The 16144-nt window shown below is 43.2% G+C and overlaps 1 protein-coding gene across 12 annotated transcripts in view; it reads left to right on the top strand.

Moving 5' to 3' along the window:
- Positions 1 to 16144, top strand: part of CAMTA1 (calmodulin binding transcription activator 1) — a 2106456-nt gene that overhangs the window by 25689 nt on the left and 2064623 nt on the right. For all 12 annotated transcript variants that reach the window (XM_077458256.1, XM_077458247.1, XM_077458246.1 and 9 more), the window contains exon 2: positions 5418 to 5536. In XM_077458256.1, coding sequence (XP_077314382.1) covers positions 5418 to 5536 — 119 coding nt within the window. The remainder of the gene's footprint in view (positions 1 to 5417; positions 5537 to 16144) is intronic.

Genomic DNA, 16144 nt, shown 5'->3' with positions numbered 1-16144 from the left:
TAGCGTGTGTGTGTGTGTGTGTGCATAGTGTAATTTTTTGATTGACTAATTTCGATGAATTATAACGGACATACAGATCCAGCTACTTTTAGCTGATCTCCTTGCATTGCAGCTCTGCATTAGTCAGTGGTAAATGTGGTATATACTATATACAATCACCTGACACTAGTTAGTTTCCACAATCCGTGACTTAACTTCACAGTTCACACAAATACGTTTTAAATTCAAACTGTAGCACTGACGTAAGTCTTCTTTTATTTATTTTTTTTGTCCACAGTAGCGTGACAATCCCTCCACCTCTGCTCTAATCACACTCACCTTATGGCATGGACCCCTGTGCAAACAGGTGGTTATTCAATCGAGTATCTAAAGGGTTAACGCGGACCATACACTTCTCTCAGGTCTCCTTAGATCTCAGCAAGGACGCCGGGTCATGGGTAGAAAGAAAAGATCGAAGTGCTCACCGCTTAAGTATAAGATTTCATTTTTGTGTTCAAAGCACAAACTACTCACATAAAGATGATAAAAACATTGTGTTCCGTAGGGCAGAGGCGGGTGACGTCATGTGTAGCTCCTTCCCCGTACGCGTTACGTCCAATCAGAACTTCAACGTCACCGGACTCCTCCCCCCTTCCCTAAGTTAGCAGATGGAGGCCCTTGGGGAAGGAGGGAGGAGTTTGGTGACGTCGCTGTCCGTGATGTCACCAGATCTTTGACGGAACTCCCTGAAGACCCGGGAGCCGGCGGAGAGGTGAGTACCGCTAAAAAAAAATTAACGATTAATCAAGGAATTAATCTTTCTTTTCCACAGCCCTAGTGTGTGTGTGTGTGTGTGTGTGTGTGTGTGTGTGTATATATATATATATATATATATATATATATATATATATATATATATACATTAAATTTTTATTAAAATGTCAAACGTCATTCTTAACTTCTCCGGGAAAAAAACCGGGAGCAGTGCCATCTCAAGCTGACCAAGATTTCCCATAGACCCCAATGTTAAAAACCGGGAGCAGTGCCATCTCAAGCTGACCAAGCTTTTCCAAATACCCCAATGTTAAATTTTAAAAACCGGGAGCAGTGCCATGTCATCCTAACCAAGATTTCCTATAGATGCCAAATGTTAAAAACTGGGAGCAGTGCCATCTCAAGCTGACCAAGCTTTCCCATAGACCCCAATGTTAAATTTTAAAAACCGGGAGCAGTGCCATGTCATCCTAACCAAGATTTCCTATAGATGTCAATGTTAAAAACCGGGAGCAGTGCCATCTCAAGCTGACCAAGATTTCCCATAGACCCCAATGTGTCCATACATGCAAGTGTAGGTAAAGTGAGGGTACATAATACGGGGTATGCCTGTACACACCAAACAACTTTTGTCGTTAGCTTTCCTTTTAGATTTACCTTCATCTATGTACTGTAAGGGCCGGCCTGATTGCATACACATTGAAAGTGTTTAGGTTTGACCTCCATATTATATGCTTTTGGTAAATCTAAAGGGAAAATAAATCTAAAGAAAGTTGTATAGTGTGTATCCAGCTTTACTCTACGAAAATGTAAAATTTGAACAACGTGTTTAAATGAACAAAAAATAAATTAAAAAATGTGTACCTATGTTTGCGATACTTTTGGTACAGCCAATTATTTATTATTTGTTATTAATTTAATTATAAATATGTATTTAGCTGTAAGTTCAGCTTTAAATGGAACTCGCATGGCTGTCCCTGATAAAAGATAAATGCATTCTCTTTAAAGTGTGTGTATTTTTTTTTTTCTTTATTATTTTCCCAACCTATTTATGAGATAATGAAGGTTAAAAGAAGAAAGGAAGGGTCCCTTTGAACCAGCAGATTATTGCTATGGAGTGGCCCTGTTGATTGTGAACACCTGGTAGCGTATGACCAAATGATTCATTAGTGCTGTTGTGCCTCAAATGAAAATACGAGAGCAAAGGATGGTGGGGGAGAGATGGGAAACCTATTTGCATTTTCGAGTTAAATTAAAAAAACAAAAAAAATCTATATGCATACAGCATATGTATTAAAAATATAAATAAAATCAGACCAAGATAAATCACTTCTGATTTTTTTTTTTTTTTTTTTTTTTTTTCAACCTTTAATCTGTGAAACAGGACTCAAATGTGAAAAATTGTTTAACCACTTCAGCCCCTGAAGGTTTACCCAGCCCCCCCCCCCCCTTTTCGCGACCAGGCCATTTCTTTTGCGACACGACACTGCGTTACTTTAAATGACAATTGTGCAACGCTGTACCCAAATAAAATTGATGTCCTTCCCCCCCCCCCCCCCCCCCCACAAATGGAGCTTTCTTTTGGTGATATTTGATCATCTCTGCGGGGTGTTTTTTTTTTTTTTTTTTGCGCTATAAACTAAAAAAGAACCCAACAATTTTGGGGAAAAAAAACAAACATATTTTTTACTTTTCTGCTATAAAACATATCCAATAAAAATAAAAAATAAAAAAAAATAATCTAATTTATTTTTCAACATATGCTGATATGTATTTTGCTACTTATTTTTAGTAAATAAAATACAGATAAGAGTATATTGATTTGCGCAAAAGTTATAGCGACTTCAAACTATTGGATATTTTTTATGGAATTTTTACTTTTTTTTTTTTTAAACGAGTAATGGCGGTGATCAGTGACTTGTATACGTTGTGGCGGACAAATTGGACACAAAGTGACACATTTTTGGGACCAATGACACTAATACAGTGATCAGTGCTAAATAATATGCACCTTCACTGTACTAATGATACTGGCAGGGAAGGGGTTAATATCAGGGGCAATAAAAGGGTTAAATATGTCCATAGGGAGTGCTTTATAACTGGGAGGGGTGGGGGGGGGGGGGTGTGGTGCTGGTACTGCTTAGCAGAAACACAAGATCTCTCTTCTCCTGTCACAGAACGGCAATCTTCCTTGTTTACAGTTCTGTCTGTCTCTGTATCCGGTTGCAGCAAAAGTGGGTCGCCGGCGGCATTTGCACCCCCCCCAAACTTGGACCAGTACAAGTACATGATTTCACGCCGCAGCACTTGTTTAAAGAGGGGGGGAAAAAAAATAAACATACAATAACACGGTTGCATAAATTCTTATCCAGTATGTGTCCTGTTAACTGGGCAGCACAGCCAGGCCGGGGCGACATACTGGTTCGTCGCCCCCGACACATGCGCACTAGCGCACGCCCCCTTGGACACGCAGCAATGTTATCCCATGACCAATGGGCACACTGGATCACACTGCTTGGTACCTGGCCATGTGAGTGGCCAGGCTATCATGATTACAGTGTACACAAACAGTCATGAATGGTTTCCATGATGCTGTGATTGACCCTCAGCTATTACATGGTACCGGACGCCCTGTACCATGTGATTAGCTGTGGCAAATCACAGCATGTCAACAGAAAGCAAGCTCTCATGAATGGAAAGTCGCTAACTATTGTTTATAACAGTAAACATCACTGTTATAAGCAATAACAGTGTAAAAAAAAAAAAAAGGCTGATATGCCCTTGGTGGCCCAGATGACCTCTGACGTCACTTCCTGTCCTGGGTAAAAAAAAATTATTTTTTTGCTTTTAAAGGTAAATGAGAGATCTCGGGTCTTTTAGGCCCCAGATCTATTAATAAAGAGGACCTGTCATCCCTTATTTCTATTACAAGGGATGTTTACATTCCTTGTTTAGGTGTAAAAGTGATAAAAATAAATAAAGGGACAGTGTAAAAAAAATAATATAACAATAAAAATAATTTAAAGCGCACCATCCCTCTGTGCTGTGTGCAGAAGTAAACACACACGTAAGTCGCACCCACATATACAAACGGTGTTAAAACCACACATGGGAGGTATCGCTGCGATCGTTAGAGCGAGAGCAATAATTCTAGCCCTAGACTTCCTCTGTAACTCTAAACTGGTAACCTGTAAAAAAAATAAAAAATAAAAAAATAAATATATATATATATATATATATATATATATATATATATATATATATATATATATATATATATATATATATATATATTTAATATAATATATTGAAAGCATCCAATATGGAGATTTGTAAGTACCGTGGTTTGTCGCCATTCAATGAGCGTGCACAATTTTAAAGCATAACATATTGGGTATCTATCTACTCATCTTAACATCTTCTTTAACATTATACAAAACATTTGAGTAAATATTATGTTTTTTCTTTTTAATTTCATTATAGTGGTTTTTTATTTTCCCTAAAAAAATTGTGTTTGTAAGACCGCTGCGCAAATACACCGTGACATAAAATATTGCACCGATTGCCATTTTATTCTCTAGGGTCTCTGCTAAAAATTATATAAATGTTTGGGGGTTCTAAGTAATTTTCTAGCAAAATGTTGTTTTTTTTTGTTTTTTTTTAACTTGTAAACAACAAAAAGGCCTGGTCTAAGAGATTATAGGTCACATTAATGGCGCGTACACACGATCGGAATTTCGGGCCAGCAAAAGACCGATGATGAGAGCTTTTCATCGGAAAATGCGACCGTGTGTAGGCTCCATCAGAATTTAGCTGGCCGAATTCCCGCCAGCAAAAAAATTGATAGCGTGTTCCCAATTTTCCCGATGGAAAAACATTTTCGGAAATTTCCGATCGCGTGCAATTTCCGACACGCAAAAACTCACCGATGCTCGGGTTCAACTACGAGACGGAAGCTATTGGCTACTGGGTATTTAACTTCTTCCTTTTTCTAGTCCCGTCGTAGATGTTTTAAGTCACCCCGTTCTTGGCGGTCGGAATTTGGTGTGTAGGCCAGACAGTTTGAGCTGAATTCCGTCGGAATTGCGGCGGGAAAACCATCAGAGCTTTTTCCGACGAGAATTACATTTGTGTGTACACGGTATAAGTAGGAAACATCCTGACGTAATTTATCGTGTTCTGATTTCTTTTTTTTTTTAATATATATATTTACATAAAAAAAAAAAATCTGGCATTTTAAAACGTATAAAAAGACGTGTATAGATTTTTTTTATATATATTTACTGTATCTATAAGCACATACATGGTATATATGATGGGAGCAACCAGTCTTCTGGTTGTCGTTTTTCAGGATGTTCAGAGATCAGTATAATTAATGAGGGGATTTTTAGACCACCACTCCTAAAAAACGGAGAGCTGCTTCATCAAGGCAGGGAAAAAAAAAAAAAAGTTTCTGTTTTTCATACCAGACATCAAATGTGCTTTCATTGCTCTTTAGTTTGCCTGGGTGTTGCGTGAAAGGCGGCCTTTTCCTCATTATCAGTACTTTTTAAAACTAGCGTTTCAAGCCAAGAGTGTGTTTTTTGTTTTTGTTTTTTCTGTGTGTGTAAACAGTTTTCTATTTTTTTTTCCTTCTTTTTTTTTCACCCCCCCCCCTCTTTTAGATGATCATGGAAACAGCAATGGCAGTCATGTGAAGATCTTTCTACCCAAGAAGCTGCTCGAATGCCTACCAAAATGTTCAAGCTTACCAAAAGAGAGGCATCGTTGGAACACTAACGAGGTATTTAAATGATCTTCTTGACAGAACTGCTAATTATTTTCTGATGCGCCGCTTTGTTTTCCTCCAGCCTCGGCCGTGCAGCCGCTGTCTTGACTAGTTCTGTGTTGTGGAGTGGCATGACTCCAGTGCTTTGAGGATGTAGGCTGCGTTCCTAAGGCTGTTGTGTGTGATTTTTTTAAAAAAAAATTGGGGGAATTAAAGGATGACTACTACCGGTAATAACATAAACCTGGGTTATAAAGTATGAGAATACAGCTTGGTCATGTCCTAGCGGTGGTGTTTAGATTACAGAATCTAGCATATTCAAGCTTTATTTAAAAAAAACAAAAAAAAAAAAACCTGCTTTTAAGGGTCTATCTGTCGCTGTGAAAAAAATTTGCTTGGACATTGAACTGTTCAATTCTAAAAGTGATGTTGCTGTCAAATCCGTCGGTGATCAGATTAATGCTACAATGCTATGTTGGATCATTTACTTACGGTGTCTAGAGCTCCTGAGTCCATGAAGCTGCTTAAACGCAAAACCAAGTTTTTTTTTCGACAGCTGCTTACTTGGCAGCAGACATTTTAGGGTCAAATTAACTTCTTATTCAGACAACTACCAGGGTACAAACATAAGATCCATAGAAAGTACAGGCCGGTAACTCGACAGTTTCTCCTCCATAGAAAATATTTATTTAAGCATTACAGCAATAACATCATCCAAAAAATGTTGACGCGTTTCGTCCTTAGGCCCTCATCATGCTATATAGCGGTTGAGCTTGGGTGAGTTCTTTTCTCAAGGTACAAACATACGTAAAGGACATAGATGTAAAAGACTTTCCATAATAAGCCAAACAATCAATGAGTTGAGGCCCATATACAAAAAAGGGATCAAGACAGTGCAATGGAAAGATGATGTAATATGGTACCCCAAAACAGTACAAAATAATAAACTGGGTCAAGGTGGTGTTGTGATTAAAATGGTATTTCTATATACCTGACAAAGATAGGTATAATTACGGAAATTACCACACTTAGGAAACCCTTACTTAGCACTGCAGACTAAGGAGACAGCATTTTGCTGAACACAAGAAGAGATGAGTCAAGATTGGTGTTCAGGGGTTGTCTGGTTTATTCTGGGCGGGTCTACAATTTATATGCACCATTATCAGCCAATCATTGCATAGAACATGGGTGTGGTTAATACAGAGGTGTACATTACATATCATTACATATCATTGTCATCTGCTTTCATGAGTCACAGTCATGAGTCTTGTGGCCCAGACATATTGAGACACAATTTCTTTATTTAGACAGTAGAGAATAAAACTGCTTATGCAAGCTATATTTTCTTATATGCATGCTTTATAGGATCACAACAATCCCCTCTTTAAGTCATGAAATCAAATCATGAACATGACTTCTTCTCATTGTGACATACTCATCCCGATGACCATAGTAAAAATTAAGATATATTCTATTAGCTGCAGCTGGGTCGGAAGGTCAAGTACCTCGGAAATCATGCCCATAATAAACTTGAAACAGGCATATGGCGACCCATGCTGCCAATAAGAGAGGATGGCATTTTTTGTGAAATGAACCCAGGGATCATCGATAATAAGGCGACCTCGAGCGAAACCTGAATGTCAGATATACAGAGTTATAGGACGTACTCAGCCCTATCAAAAGTGCCTACATTGCCCGATATTACTATTGCTCAAAGGAAATAGTAGGTATTCTGGATGACCACTCGTCTATTAGGTACACCAACAGGGCCCTCAGATATCTGGAGACACCGAATGAAACAAGAGGCAGGTTGTGCATTCGTAAAAAAATGTCTGCCTTTTATTAGGTGTGTTCTGACTTGTATATGGTTCAACATACCAATAGAAAGAGGGGAGGGGGGAGTGGTTAGTAAATTATGTATTTCTATAGAAATGTATGGTTATACAAGTCAGTGACCCTTTTAAGATTCATTATCATGAGTTAACAGGCCAACTGGTTATGAGTCATAAGTCATGCATCCTGTTCCATGGCCTACAGAACAGAGAACAGGAAAAGACAAACCAACCCACAATGATATGTATAGAGAAAAATGCTTGTGCAAGCATTTTTCTAAGCATTCTTTTATAGTTGCAGATTTAAGCTATCCTGTATACTGAAATGGCAGATCATCTCAAAGCATATCAGTCACGATGGTTTGGGCATATTATTACAATTGCCACATCCCGAAACAACTTAAAGCAACAGACTATGGGAGGGACTTTGAAGGCACCAGTAAAAAAAAAAAGTAATGGAATAAAATACAAAAAAGTTTATTATCTAATGAGTTTATTTGAACTTATATAGTGAACTTTTTTGTATTTTATTCTATTACTGTTTTTTACTGGTGCCTTCAAAGTCCCGCCCATAGTCTTTTACTCCTTCTAAAGAGTTATAGAACATATATATGCTCTGCAATAATGGGGAGAGGAGCCTACAATCCCACCAAATGTGGAGATGGGCATCCTTGGCTTCTAGACAGCGCCAACACAGACTATATTCGGAGCTGTATATATACGGTGTAGGCCAACTTGGGTCCTGTACCAAATCTTTACGGCTCTTCTGAAAATAAGAAGACATGGGAAACTTATGAGTGAAAAAACTTTTTATCTGGTCTTCCTCAGAAAACGAGGTGCCCGGGAATTTTCCCCACTTTGGAGGAAACGGCAGTTCACCTCCGGTGGTCCCCTCTCTCGGAATCCCCTATAGTTTAGACACTGTGTGGGTAGGAGGGGCAGCACAATTTTTTTTTTTTTTTTTTTTTTTTTACTTTTGTGCATTGTAATTCTAAAATTTGAATAAAGTGCTTGTCTGGTGGTGAAAATGGAATGGCGAAATCTAGAATAATCGGGCATATACCAATAGAGAGGCTTGGGAAGGAGCAAACCACGACTTTACTAGCTGAAAACAGAGTTTGCCCAGTTGAGCACCCTAAAATTTTGGATTTTCAAGGGCACTTGAGTAGAAGGCTGCGGGTATGTTCAGACACTTCTAGGTTCTTGTGTTGCATGTTGTCTTCAGGCTTTCTCAATGTTTTTAATATGGAATAAGGAACCTTTCAAATAACTTTCAGGCGTCGGGGGATCCTTGGTAATAGTTATATCTACAGCTTGCGGTGGGTTGGATTAAACGGTTTATAGAAGGATAAATACAAAAACAAGCAATGTGGCTTACATAGTGTGCTTGATCCCCAGGGTGGCTTTATTTGACAATTATTTTCCACAATATTAATTAAACGACTCATAATAATGGTCAGGAAAAGAATACAGACAATGATAATAGTGTTTTCTTACATTGGTGGTCAGGGTAGAAGGACTCCCTACATATGGAGGTCAGTGAAAAACATTGGTGGTCAATGATAAAGGACCCCCCTATACCTTGGCGCCCCAGATGTTTTGGAACTACATTTCCCATGATGCTCTGGCACTCTGCAGTGTAGTGGAGCATCATGGGAAATGTAGTTCCAAAACATTTGGGGTGCCTGGGTTCGCCATCACTGCCCTATACAGTGGGGGTCAGTGGAGAAGGACCTCCTTTACATTGGCGCACAGTGAAGGACCTCCTTTACGTTGGCGCACAGTGGAGAAGGACCTCCTTTACCTTGGCGCACAGTGGAGAAGGACCTCCTTTACCTTGGCGCACAGTGGAGAAGGACCTCCTTTACGTTGGCGCACAGGGGAGAAGGACCTCCTTTACGTTGGCGCACAGTGGAGAAGGACCTCCTTTACGTTGGCGCACAGTGGAGAAGGACCTCCTTTACGTTGGCGCACAGTGGAGAAGGACCTCCTTTACGTTGGCGCACAGTGGAGAAGGACCTCCTTTACGTTGGCGCACAGTGGAGAAGGACCTCCTTTACGTTGGCGCACAGTGGAGAAGGACCTCCTTTACGTTGGCGCACAGTGGAGAAGGACCTCCTTTACGTTGGCTCACAGTGGAGAAGGACCTCCTTTACGTTGGCGCACAGTGGAGAAGGACCTCCTTTACGTTGGCGCACAGTGGAGAAGGACCTCCTTTACGTTGGCGCACAGTGGAGAAGGACCTCCTTTACGTTGGCGCACAGTGGAGAAGGACCTCCTTTACGTTGGCGCACAGTGGAGAAGGACCTCCTTTACGTTGGCGCACAGTGGAGAAGGACCTCCTTTACGTTGGCGCACAGTGGAGAAGGACCTCCTTTACGTTGGCGCACAGTGGAGAAGGACCTCCTTTACGTTGGCGCACAGTGGAGAAGGACCTCCTTTACGTTGGCGCACAGTGGAGAAGGACCTCCTTTACGTTGACAATTTTCTCAGATTGCATTCTCTGGACAAGTTAGAGAGCATGATGTCACCGCCCCTTCATCTCTTCATCTTGTCCAATGAGAGAATGCTTTGTATTGAGAAAATGCAAAGCGATCTCTGAATGGTGCCCCTGCCAAGCGAGCAACCTCCATTTGTTCACAATTCATCAGGACAGTAGGGGGGAGCAAGTGGAGATCACTGTAGTAGCTGCGGATTTCCACTGATTTCCAGCTTCTAGAGGGATCCCACAGGTATGGTATGTGATCCAAGTTGAAACAATGTAACTATGTAATAACACCCATACCTGGAATTCTTCTTTAAATTAGCTTAATGCATATTGAAGGTCAGCGAGACAAAGTACCACAGTCAACGGCCAGTCATGTAGCATTTTTTAGCAGGTGATCAATGGCTACTTCTGTATTTATTACAGCAGATTTTGTTTTAATGAGCAGTCGCCTATGTGCAAGAGAACAAAAGCCACCTCCCCCCCCCCCCACCACCACCACCACCCTTATTTATCTAAAAAAAAAATTATATATATTTTTTTCTCTCAATGCCTTGAGCTCTATTATTTTTGCTTTTGTAAATGTTATCTGTAGGTCTTGTAATCCTGTGTGTTAGGTATCGTATTGTGTTTATTTTAAGGTGTTTTTGCTCATTGCGAACTTTGTGGAGTGAGTAACAGTTGTTTCCATGACATCAGTGGCTTCTCTGGTGGGTGACGTGGTCCACCTAATTGCAGGTGACCAGTAACAAGAAATGAGCTGGCACGCCGGTAGGTCAGTGAGTGCAAATACAGGTTGCTATGGTGCCCATCAGGTTTCAATTATTATTTTTTTTACCGTTTTTGTTTATATCACCCGTGGTTTGCGTGTTTGGAAATGGCTTCTCTAGTTAATGACTCCTTCAAATGAAGCTTTTGGGCAGTAAAACATCTTCAGTTTATCGCAACACAGAGACTGGCCAACGCTGTTGCCAAATATTTTTTACCACCCTGTGGTGCTCGGTACCACTGCCAAGTGCGACCCATTCCAGTGAATGGGGTTACTCCGCAACCTCCCTGCAACTGAGCGCAGTGCAGGTGGTTTGTAGCCTTTAAGAGGGTTAAGAGAGGCACTGAGGAGGCAACATATCTCTTCCCCAGCCTCCGACCTCCATGGATCACCTCGGAGGGAAGGCAGGAGCTGCCTCTAACATAAATGAGCCCTTAGAGACATTTCCAGTAGGGGTCGACTGATTATTGGCGCGGACGATTATTGGGGGGCTGATACTTACATTTTTCAAATAACCAGTCAGAAACCTACCGATATTGGTCAGACCTCTTCTCCCTTGTCCCTGCGCAGTGCTCGCTGCAGTCTCTGCCAATCGCTGTCAGCGGTGCGTTGGGCAACAGAGAGATGACATCATCACTGCCCGCCTCGCATCACTGCGAAGGCTGCTCTTGACAGAGCTACAGCCGCGGGCGAGCAGAGAGATCGTTACAACATCTCTCACCACCTGCATGTGGATGCTGCCTGAAGTAGTGTAAGCAGTGACAAGCTGCATCTGGGTGGCAGGTGACGGTGGCAAGTGACGCACTGCATCTGGTGACAGGTGACATGCTGCATCTGGGTAGCAGTGGCAAGTGATGTGCTGCATCTGGGTGGCAAACAACGATGACAAACTGCATGCGGGTGGTAGGTGACAGTGGCAAGTAAAACGCTGCATCCAGTGGCATGTGGCATACTGCTTCTGGGTGGCGGTTGACGGTGACAAGCTGCATCTGGGTGACAAGTGACATGCTGCATCTTGGTGGTGGGTTACAGTGGCAAGTGACATATGGAATCTGGGTGGCAATTGACAGTGGTAAGGGACACATTGCATATGATAAGTGGCATACTGCCGTTGACAGTGGCAAGTGACATGCTGCATCTGGGTGGCAAATGACAGTGGTAAGTGACGCGCTGCATCTGGTGTCAAGTGACGTGCTGCATCTGGGTGACAGTGGCAGGTGACATATTCCATCTGGGTGGCAAATGACAGTGGTAAGTGACGCGCTGCATCTGGTGTCAAGTGACGTGCTGCATCTGGGTGACAGTGGCAGGTGACATATTCCATCTGGGTGGCAAATGACAGTGGTAAGTGACGCATCTGGTGACAAGTGGCATACTGCAGGTGACAGTGGCAGGTGACATACTGCATCTGAGTGGCAATTGACAGTGGTAAGTGACACACTGCAAATGGGTGGCAAATGACAGTGGTAAGTGACGCGCTGCATCTGGTGACAAGTGGCATACTACCGGTGACAGTGGCAAGTGACATACTGCATCTGGGTGGCAGGTGAGGTGCAGAATATCGGCACTTGTTATCGGCTATCAGCCGAAAAGCGATATCGGCCCTGGAAAAACATCATCCATCGACCCCTAATTTCCCGTCACTTACTGTCACCGTCACACCAGTTTTACAGGAGAGGAAGTAAAACGCAGAAAAGTAAGAACGAAGCCCGGCTTAAAAGCTACCGGAGATTTCCTCTCACATCTCTGGTGGGACGGGGTCTCTTTAAGGGCATCAAAAAAGCTGCTTGAAGCTTCTGAAAGCTTTTCTAAAGTTCTCGCCGTTCTCTATTTTGGCTGGAGTTGTGCTTTGAAGGTTGTTTTGCTCAAAATATGCAAAGAGCTCATTTCCATATGCCCTTAATATTAAGTAAAATGAGAAGGTTGAAGTGTAACGTTCCATTGTTTTATCCGGAGTATTCTCGGATATTTTTGTGCCTCTTTTGTGCACTTTAGTTGCTGTTCACATTTTAATTAGATGTTTTTTCACCCGTATTCTGCTCATATGTAGGCAAAGCGGTGTGTTACTTTTGATAACTAAACACACTTAAATTGTAACTAAAGGCCTCCCCCCCACCCCAATTTGTTTTTTTTCATTGCTTTCTGTGCCCCCATCGGGGGGATTCACCCTCTCTATTTGTCCTGTTTACTTTCATCACCGAAAGTGAAGGAAAATCACAAGTTTTCAGTTGTCACCAGCACAGGAATAGAGGTGAAAACTTCCAATGGGGACACTAGTTCTGGGATTTCCTGTCACTTCCTGTTATTTCTATGGAACATTGCCGACAAAAAAAAAAATGGTAAAAAAAAAAATGGCACGGCCCCCCCCACATCCACACTACAGCAAAAAAAAAAAAAAAAAGACGCCTTAGGTCTGGTATGGATTTTGAGGGAAAGCCCCACGCCAAAATAGAAAATAAGTAATGGCGTGGGTGTATTGTGATGCTGTTTGGATGATACATTTGGAAAGAAGCTGGAAGCCAGCAGTAGCAAGATGGCGGAGGCCATGTTGGTACACCCAGCAGTAGGAAGGTGGTGGAGACTACGTTGGTACACCCAGCAGTAGGAAGGTGGCGGAGGCCACGTTGGTACACCCAGCAGTAGGAAGGTGGCGGAGGCCACGTTGGTACACCCAGCAGTAGGAAGGTGGCGGAGGCCACGTTGGTACACCCAGCAGTAGGAAGGTGGCGGAGGCCACGTTGGTACACCCAGCGGTAGGACGGTGGCGGAGGCCACGTTGGTACACCCAGCAGTAGGACGGTGGCGGAGGCCACGTTGGTACACCCAGCAGTAGGACGGTGGTGGAGGCCATGTTGGTACACCCAGCAGTAGACCTGTGCGAACAACAGCCTGAGAGGAGCTGGGCATTTGGCAATATACTATATTTATATACACTCACTTTATTAAAATTACTGTGAAAGTGAGTGTATATAAATATAGTATATTGACATCTATGATACTGTTTTGGATGTTTTAATTTTGAAAGAAGCTGGAGGCCAGCAGTAGGAAGGTGGCGGAGGCCATGTTGGTACACCCCACACTACTCAGCGCTAAACCCTTAGGCTTTCAAAATTAAACCTGCAAGCAGCATCACAGATATCAATATACTATATTTTATATATGCTCAGTTTATTGCTTAAAATGAGTAGTAAATTCAAGAAATAGCTGGGTGTAGTAAGATGTCCACTGCCACGTTCTGACTGCAGGCAATCTGTCAGTAGAAAACCTGGTAGCGGCGGAACGCATGTGCAGCTGACGGAGCGTCACTTCCGTCACCTAATCTGACGAGTCGCTGATTCTGTCGGAACACCGGCCCTGAAATTGTTTCAATTTAATAGGCCAGGTCAGAGATCATTAAAATACAAAAATATGTAGCAATGAAATGGAAGATAATACATTTTGATCATAGATACATTTTAGCTTCTTGGGTTAAAGTTCTGAAGCGGCCCAATGACCGGTTTGCTTTAGGTAGGTGATTGACATCTCCTTGCTTTGATACACGGGTTAAATTTTTTATTTTTTTTCTTCTCTTTTTATCCACTGTTTATTGAAGGTTTGCAGCAAGTGCATCTCACCGCTGATAAGTGGTTTTAAAAATGCACAGTGTCCGCAAACCGGCAACTGCTGCGGCAGCACATCTCTGCCTCTTCTGAAGACAAGGGCACTAAAATATTTAGTGGCCGACATGTTTAAAAATAAGCGTTCTGTCTTTCTTCTTTCTCTTAACAAGTCTGAGGAAAGAAATGATAATAAAGATTCATTAGCTTACTGTGGAAGATTAAATTAATACAGCTGCCAATTTCGACCTGTGTATACCAGCGATTTTCTTTTTTTTTTCTTTTTTTATGCGATTAATAGTGTTATAGACTTTTTTAAATGGAACCAAAAGAGGTGGCTGATCTCGCCTTGTGGAAATGCTAATCAACTGGTTGTCAGTGTCTTCCTACACAGAGTTTCCAATTGTGAGCAAGTAAGGAATGTTGGCAGAGACGGCCAGGCAGTTGGTGTTTGCTTGGGGTCAGGGCCTGACCAATTTGCTTTGAATCTAGGGGCCAGCTAAAAAAAAAAAGTTAGAAGCCGGTCTTTTCTAGCGTAGCGTGGGTTGTCGGCGCCCAGAGCAAGGCAAGCAATTTGCGCCCCCTAACCCCCCCCCCCCCTCTCCAACATACAGCAGGGTGGCCATATGTCAGGGTTATAGGCTGGCCTGGGAGAATTAGAATAAAAACCTGTTATAGGGGGGCAACTCAATATTTTATGCCAATTGCCCTCTCAGCACTCTTTACACATCTCCCCCACCCTCCCAGGCCACCACCACTCTTCACAAATCCCCCCCCCCCCCACCACCACTCTTCACAAATCCCCCCCCACCACCACTCTTCACAAATCCCCCCCCCCACCACCACTCTTCACAAATCCCCCCCCCCACCACCACTCTTCACAAATCCCCCCCCCACCACCACTCTTCACAAATCCCCCCCCCCCCACCACCACTCTTCACAAATCCCCCCCCCCCCCCACCACCACTCTTCACAAATCCCCCCCCCCCCCACCACCACTCTTCACAAATCCCCCCCCCCCACCACCACTCTTCACAAATCCCCCCCCCCCACCACCACTCTTCACAAATCCCCCCACCACCACTCTTCACAAATCCCCCCAGCACCACTCTTCACAAATGCCCCGCCCCCCCACCAACACTCTTCACAAATGCCCCGCCCCCCCACCAACACTCTTCACAAATGCCCCGCCCCCCCACCAACACTCTTCACAAATGCCCCCCCCCCCCCCCCCCTCCGGAGTGCCAGCTATTTCTTGAATTAAAGACTTAATTTTAGCAATAAACTGCGCTTTTATAAATATAGTATATAGATATCTGTGATGCTGTTTGCAGGTTTAATTTTGAAAGCCTAAAGGTTTGGCACTAATGATGAGCTCCGACGTGTTTGCACATCCACGTGCAGAGCCCGCCAGGAAGTCAACACTGCGCTAATCACAGGCAGTGAGACATTGTCCCGATCTCTGCAGCCACACGTCGGCAAATGTCTCACTGTCTGTGATTAGCGCAGCACTGCGCCGAATTCCTGTTGGGCTCTGCACGTGGAGTGTGCGAACACACCGGAGCTCATCCTTATTTAGCACCAAGCAGTGCTGGGTGTACCAACATGGCCTCCGCCACCTTCCTACTACCGAGTGTAGCAACATGGCCTCCACCACCTTCCTACTGCCGAGTGTAGCAACATGGCCTCCACCACCTTCCTACTGCCGAGTGTAGCAACATGGCCTCCACCACCTTCCTACTGCCGAGTGTAGCAACATGGCCTCCACCACCTTCCTACTGCCGAGTGTAGCAACATGGCCTCCACCACCTTCCTACTGCCGAGTGTAGCAACATGGCCTCCACCACCTTCCTACTGCCGAGTGTAGCAACATGGCCTCCACCACCTTCCTACTGCCGAGTGTAGCAACATGGCCTCCACCACCTTCCTACTGCCGAGTGT

Source organism: Lithobates pipiens, unplaced genomic scaffold, assembly GCF_037356315.1.
Source record: "Lithobates pipiens isolate NorthernLeopardFrog02 unplaced genomic scaffold, aLitPip1_a1.2 Scaffold_27, whole genome shotgun sequence".
NCBI lineage: Eukaryota > Metazoa > Chordata > Amphibia > Anura > Ranidae > Lithobates > Lithobates pipiens.
Note: the sequence above shows the minus strand (reverse complement) of the source record. Positions and strands in the feature narration are given on the sequence as shown.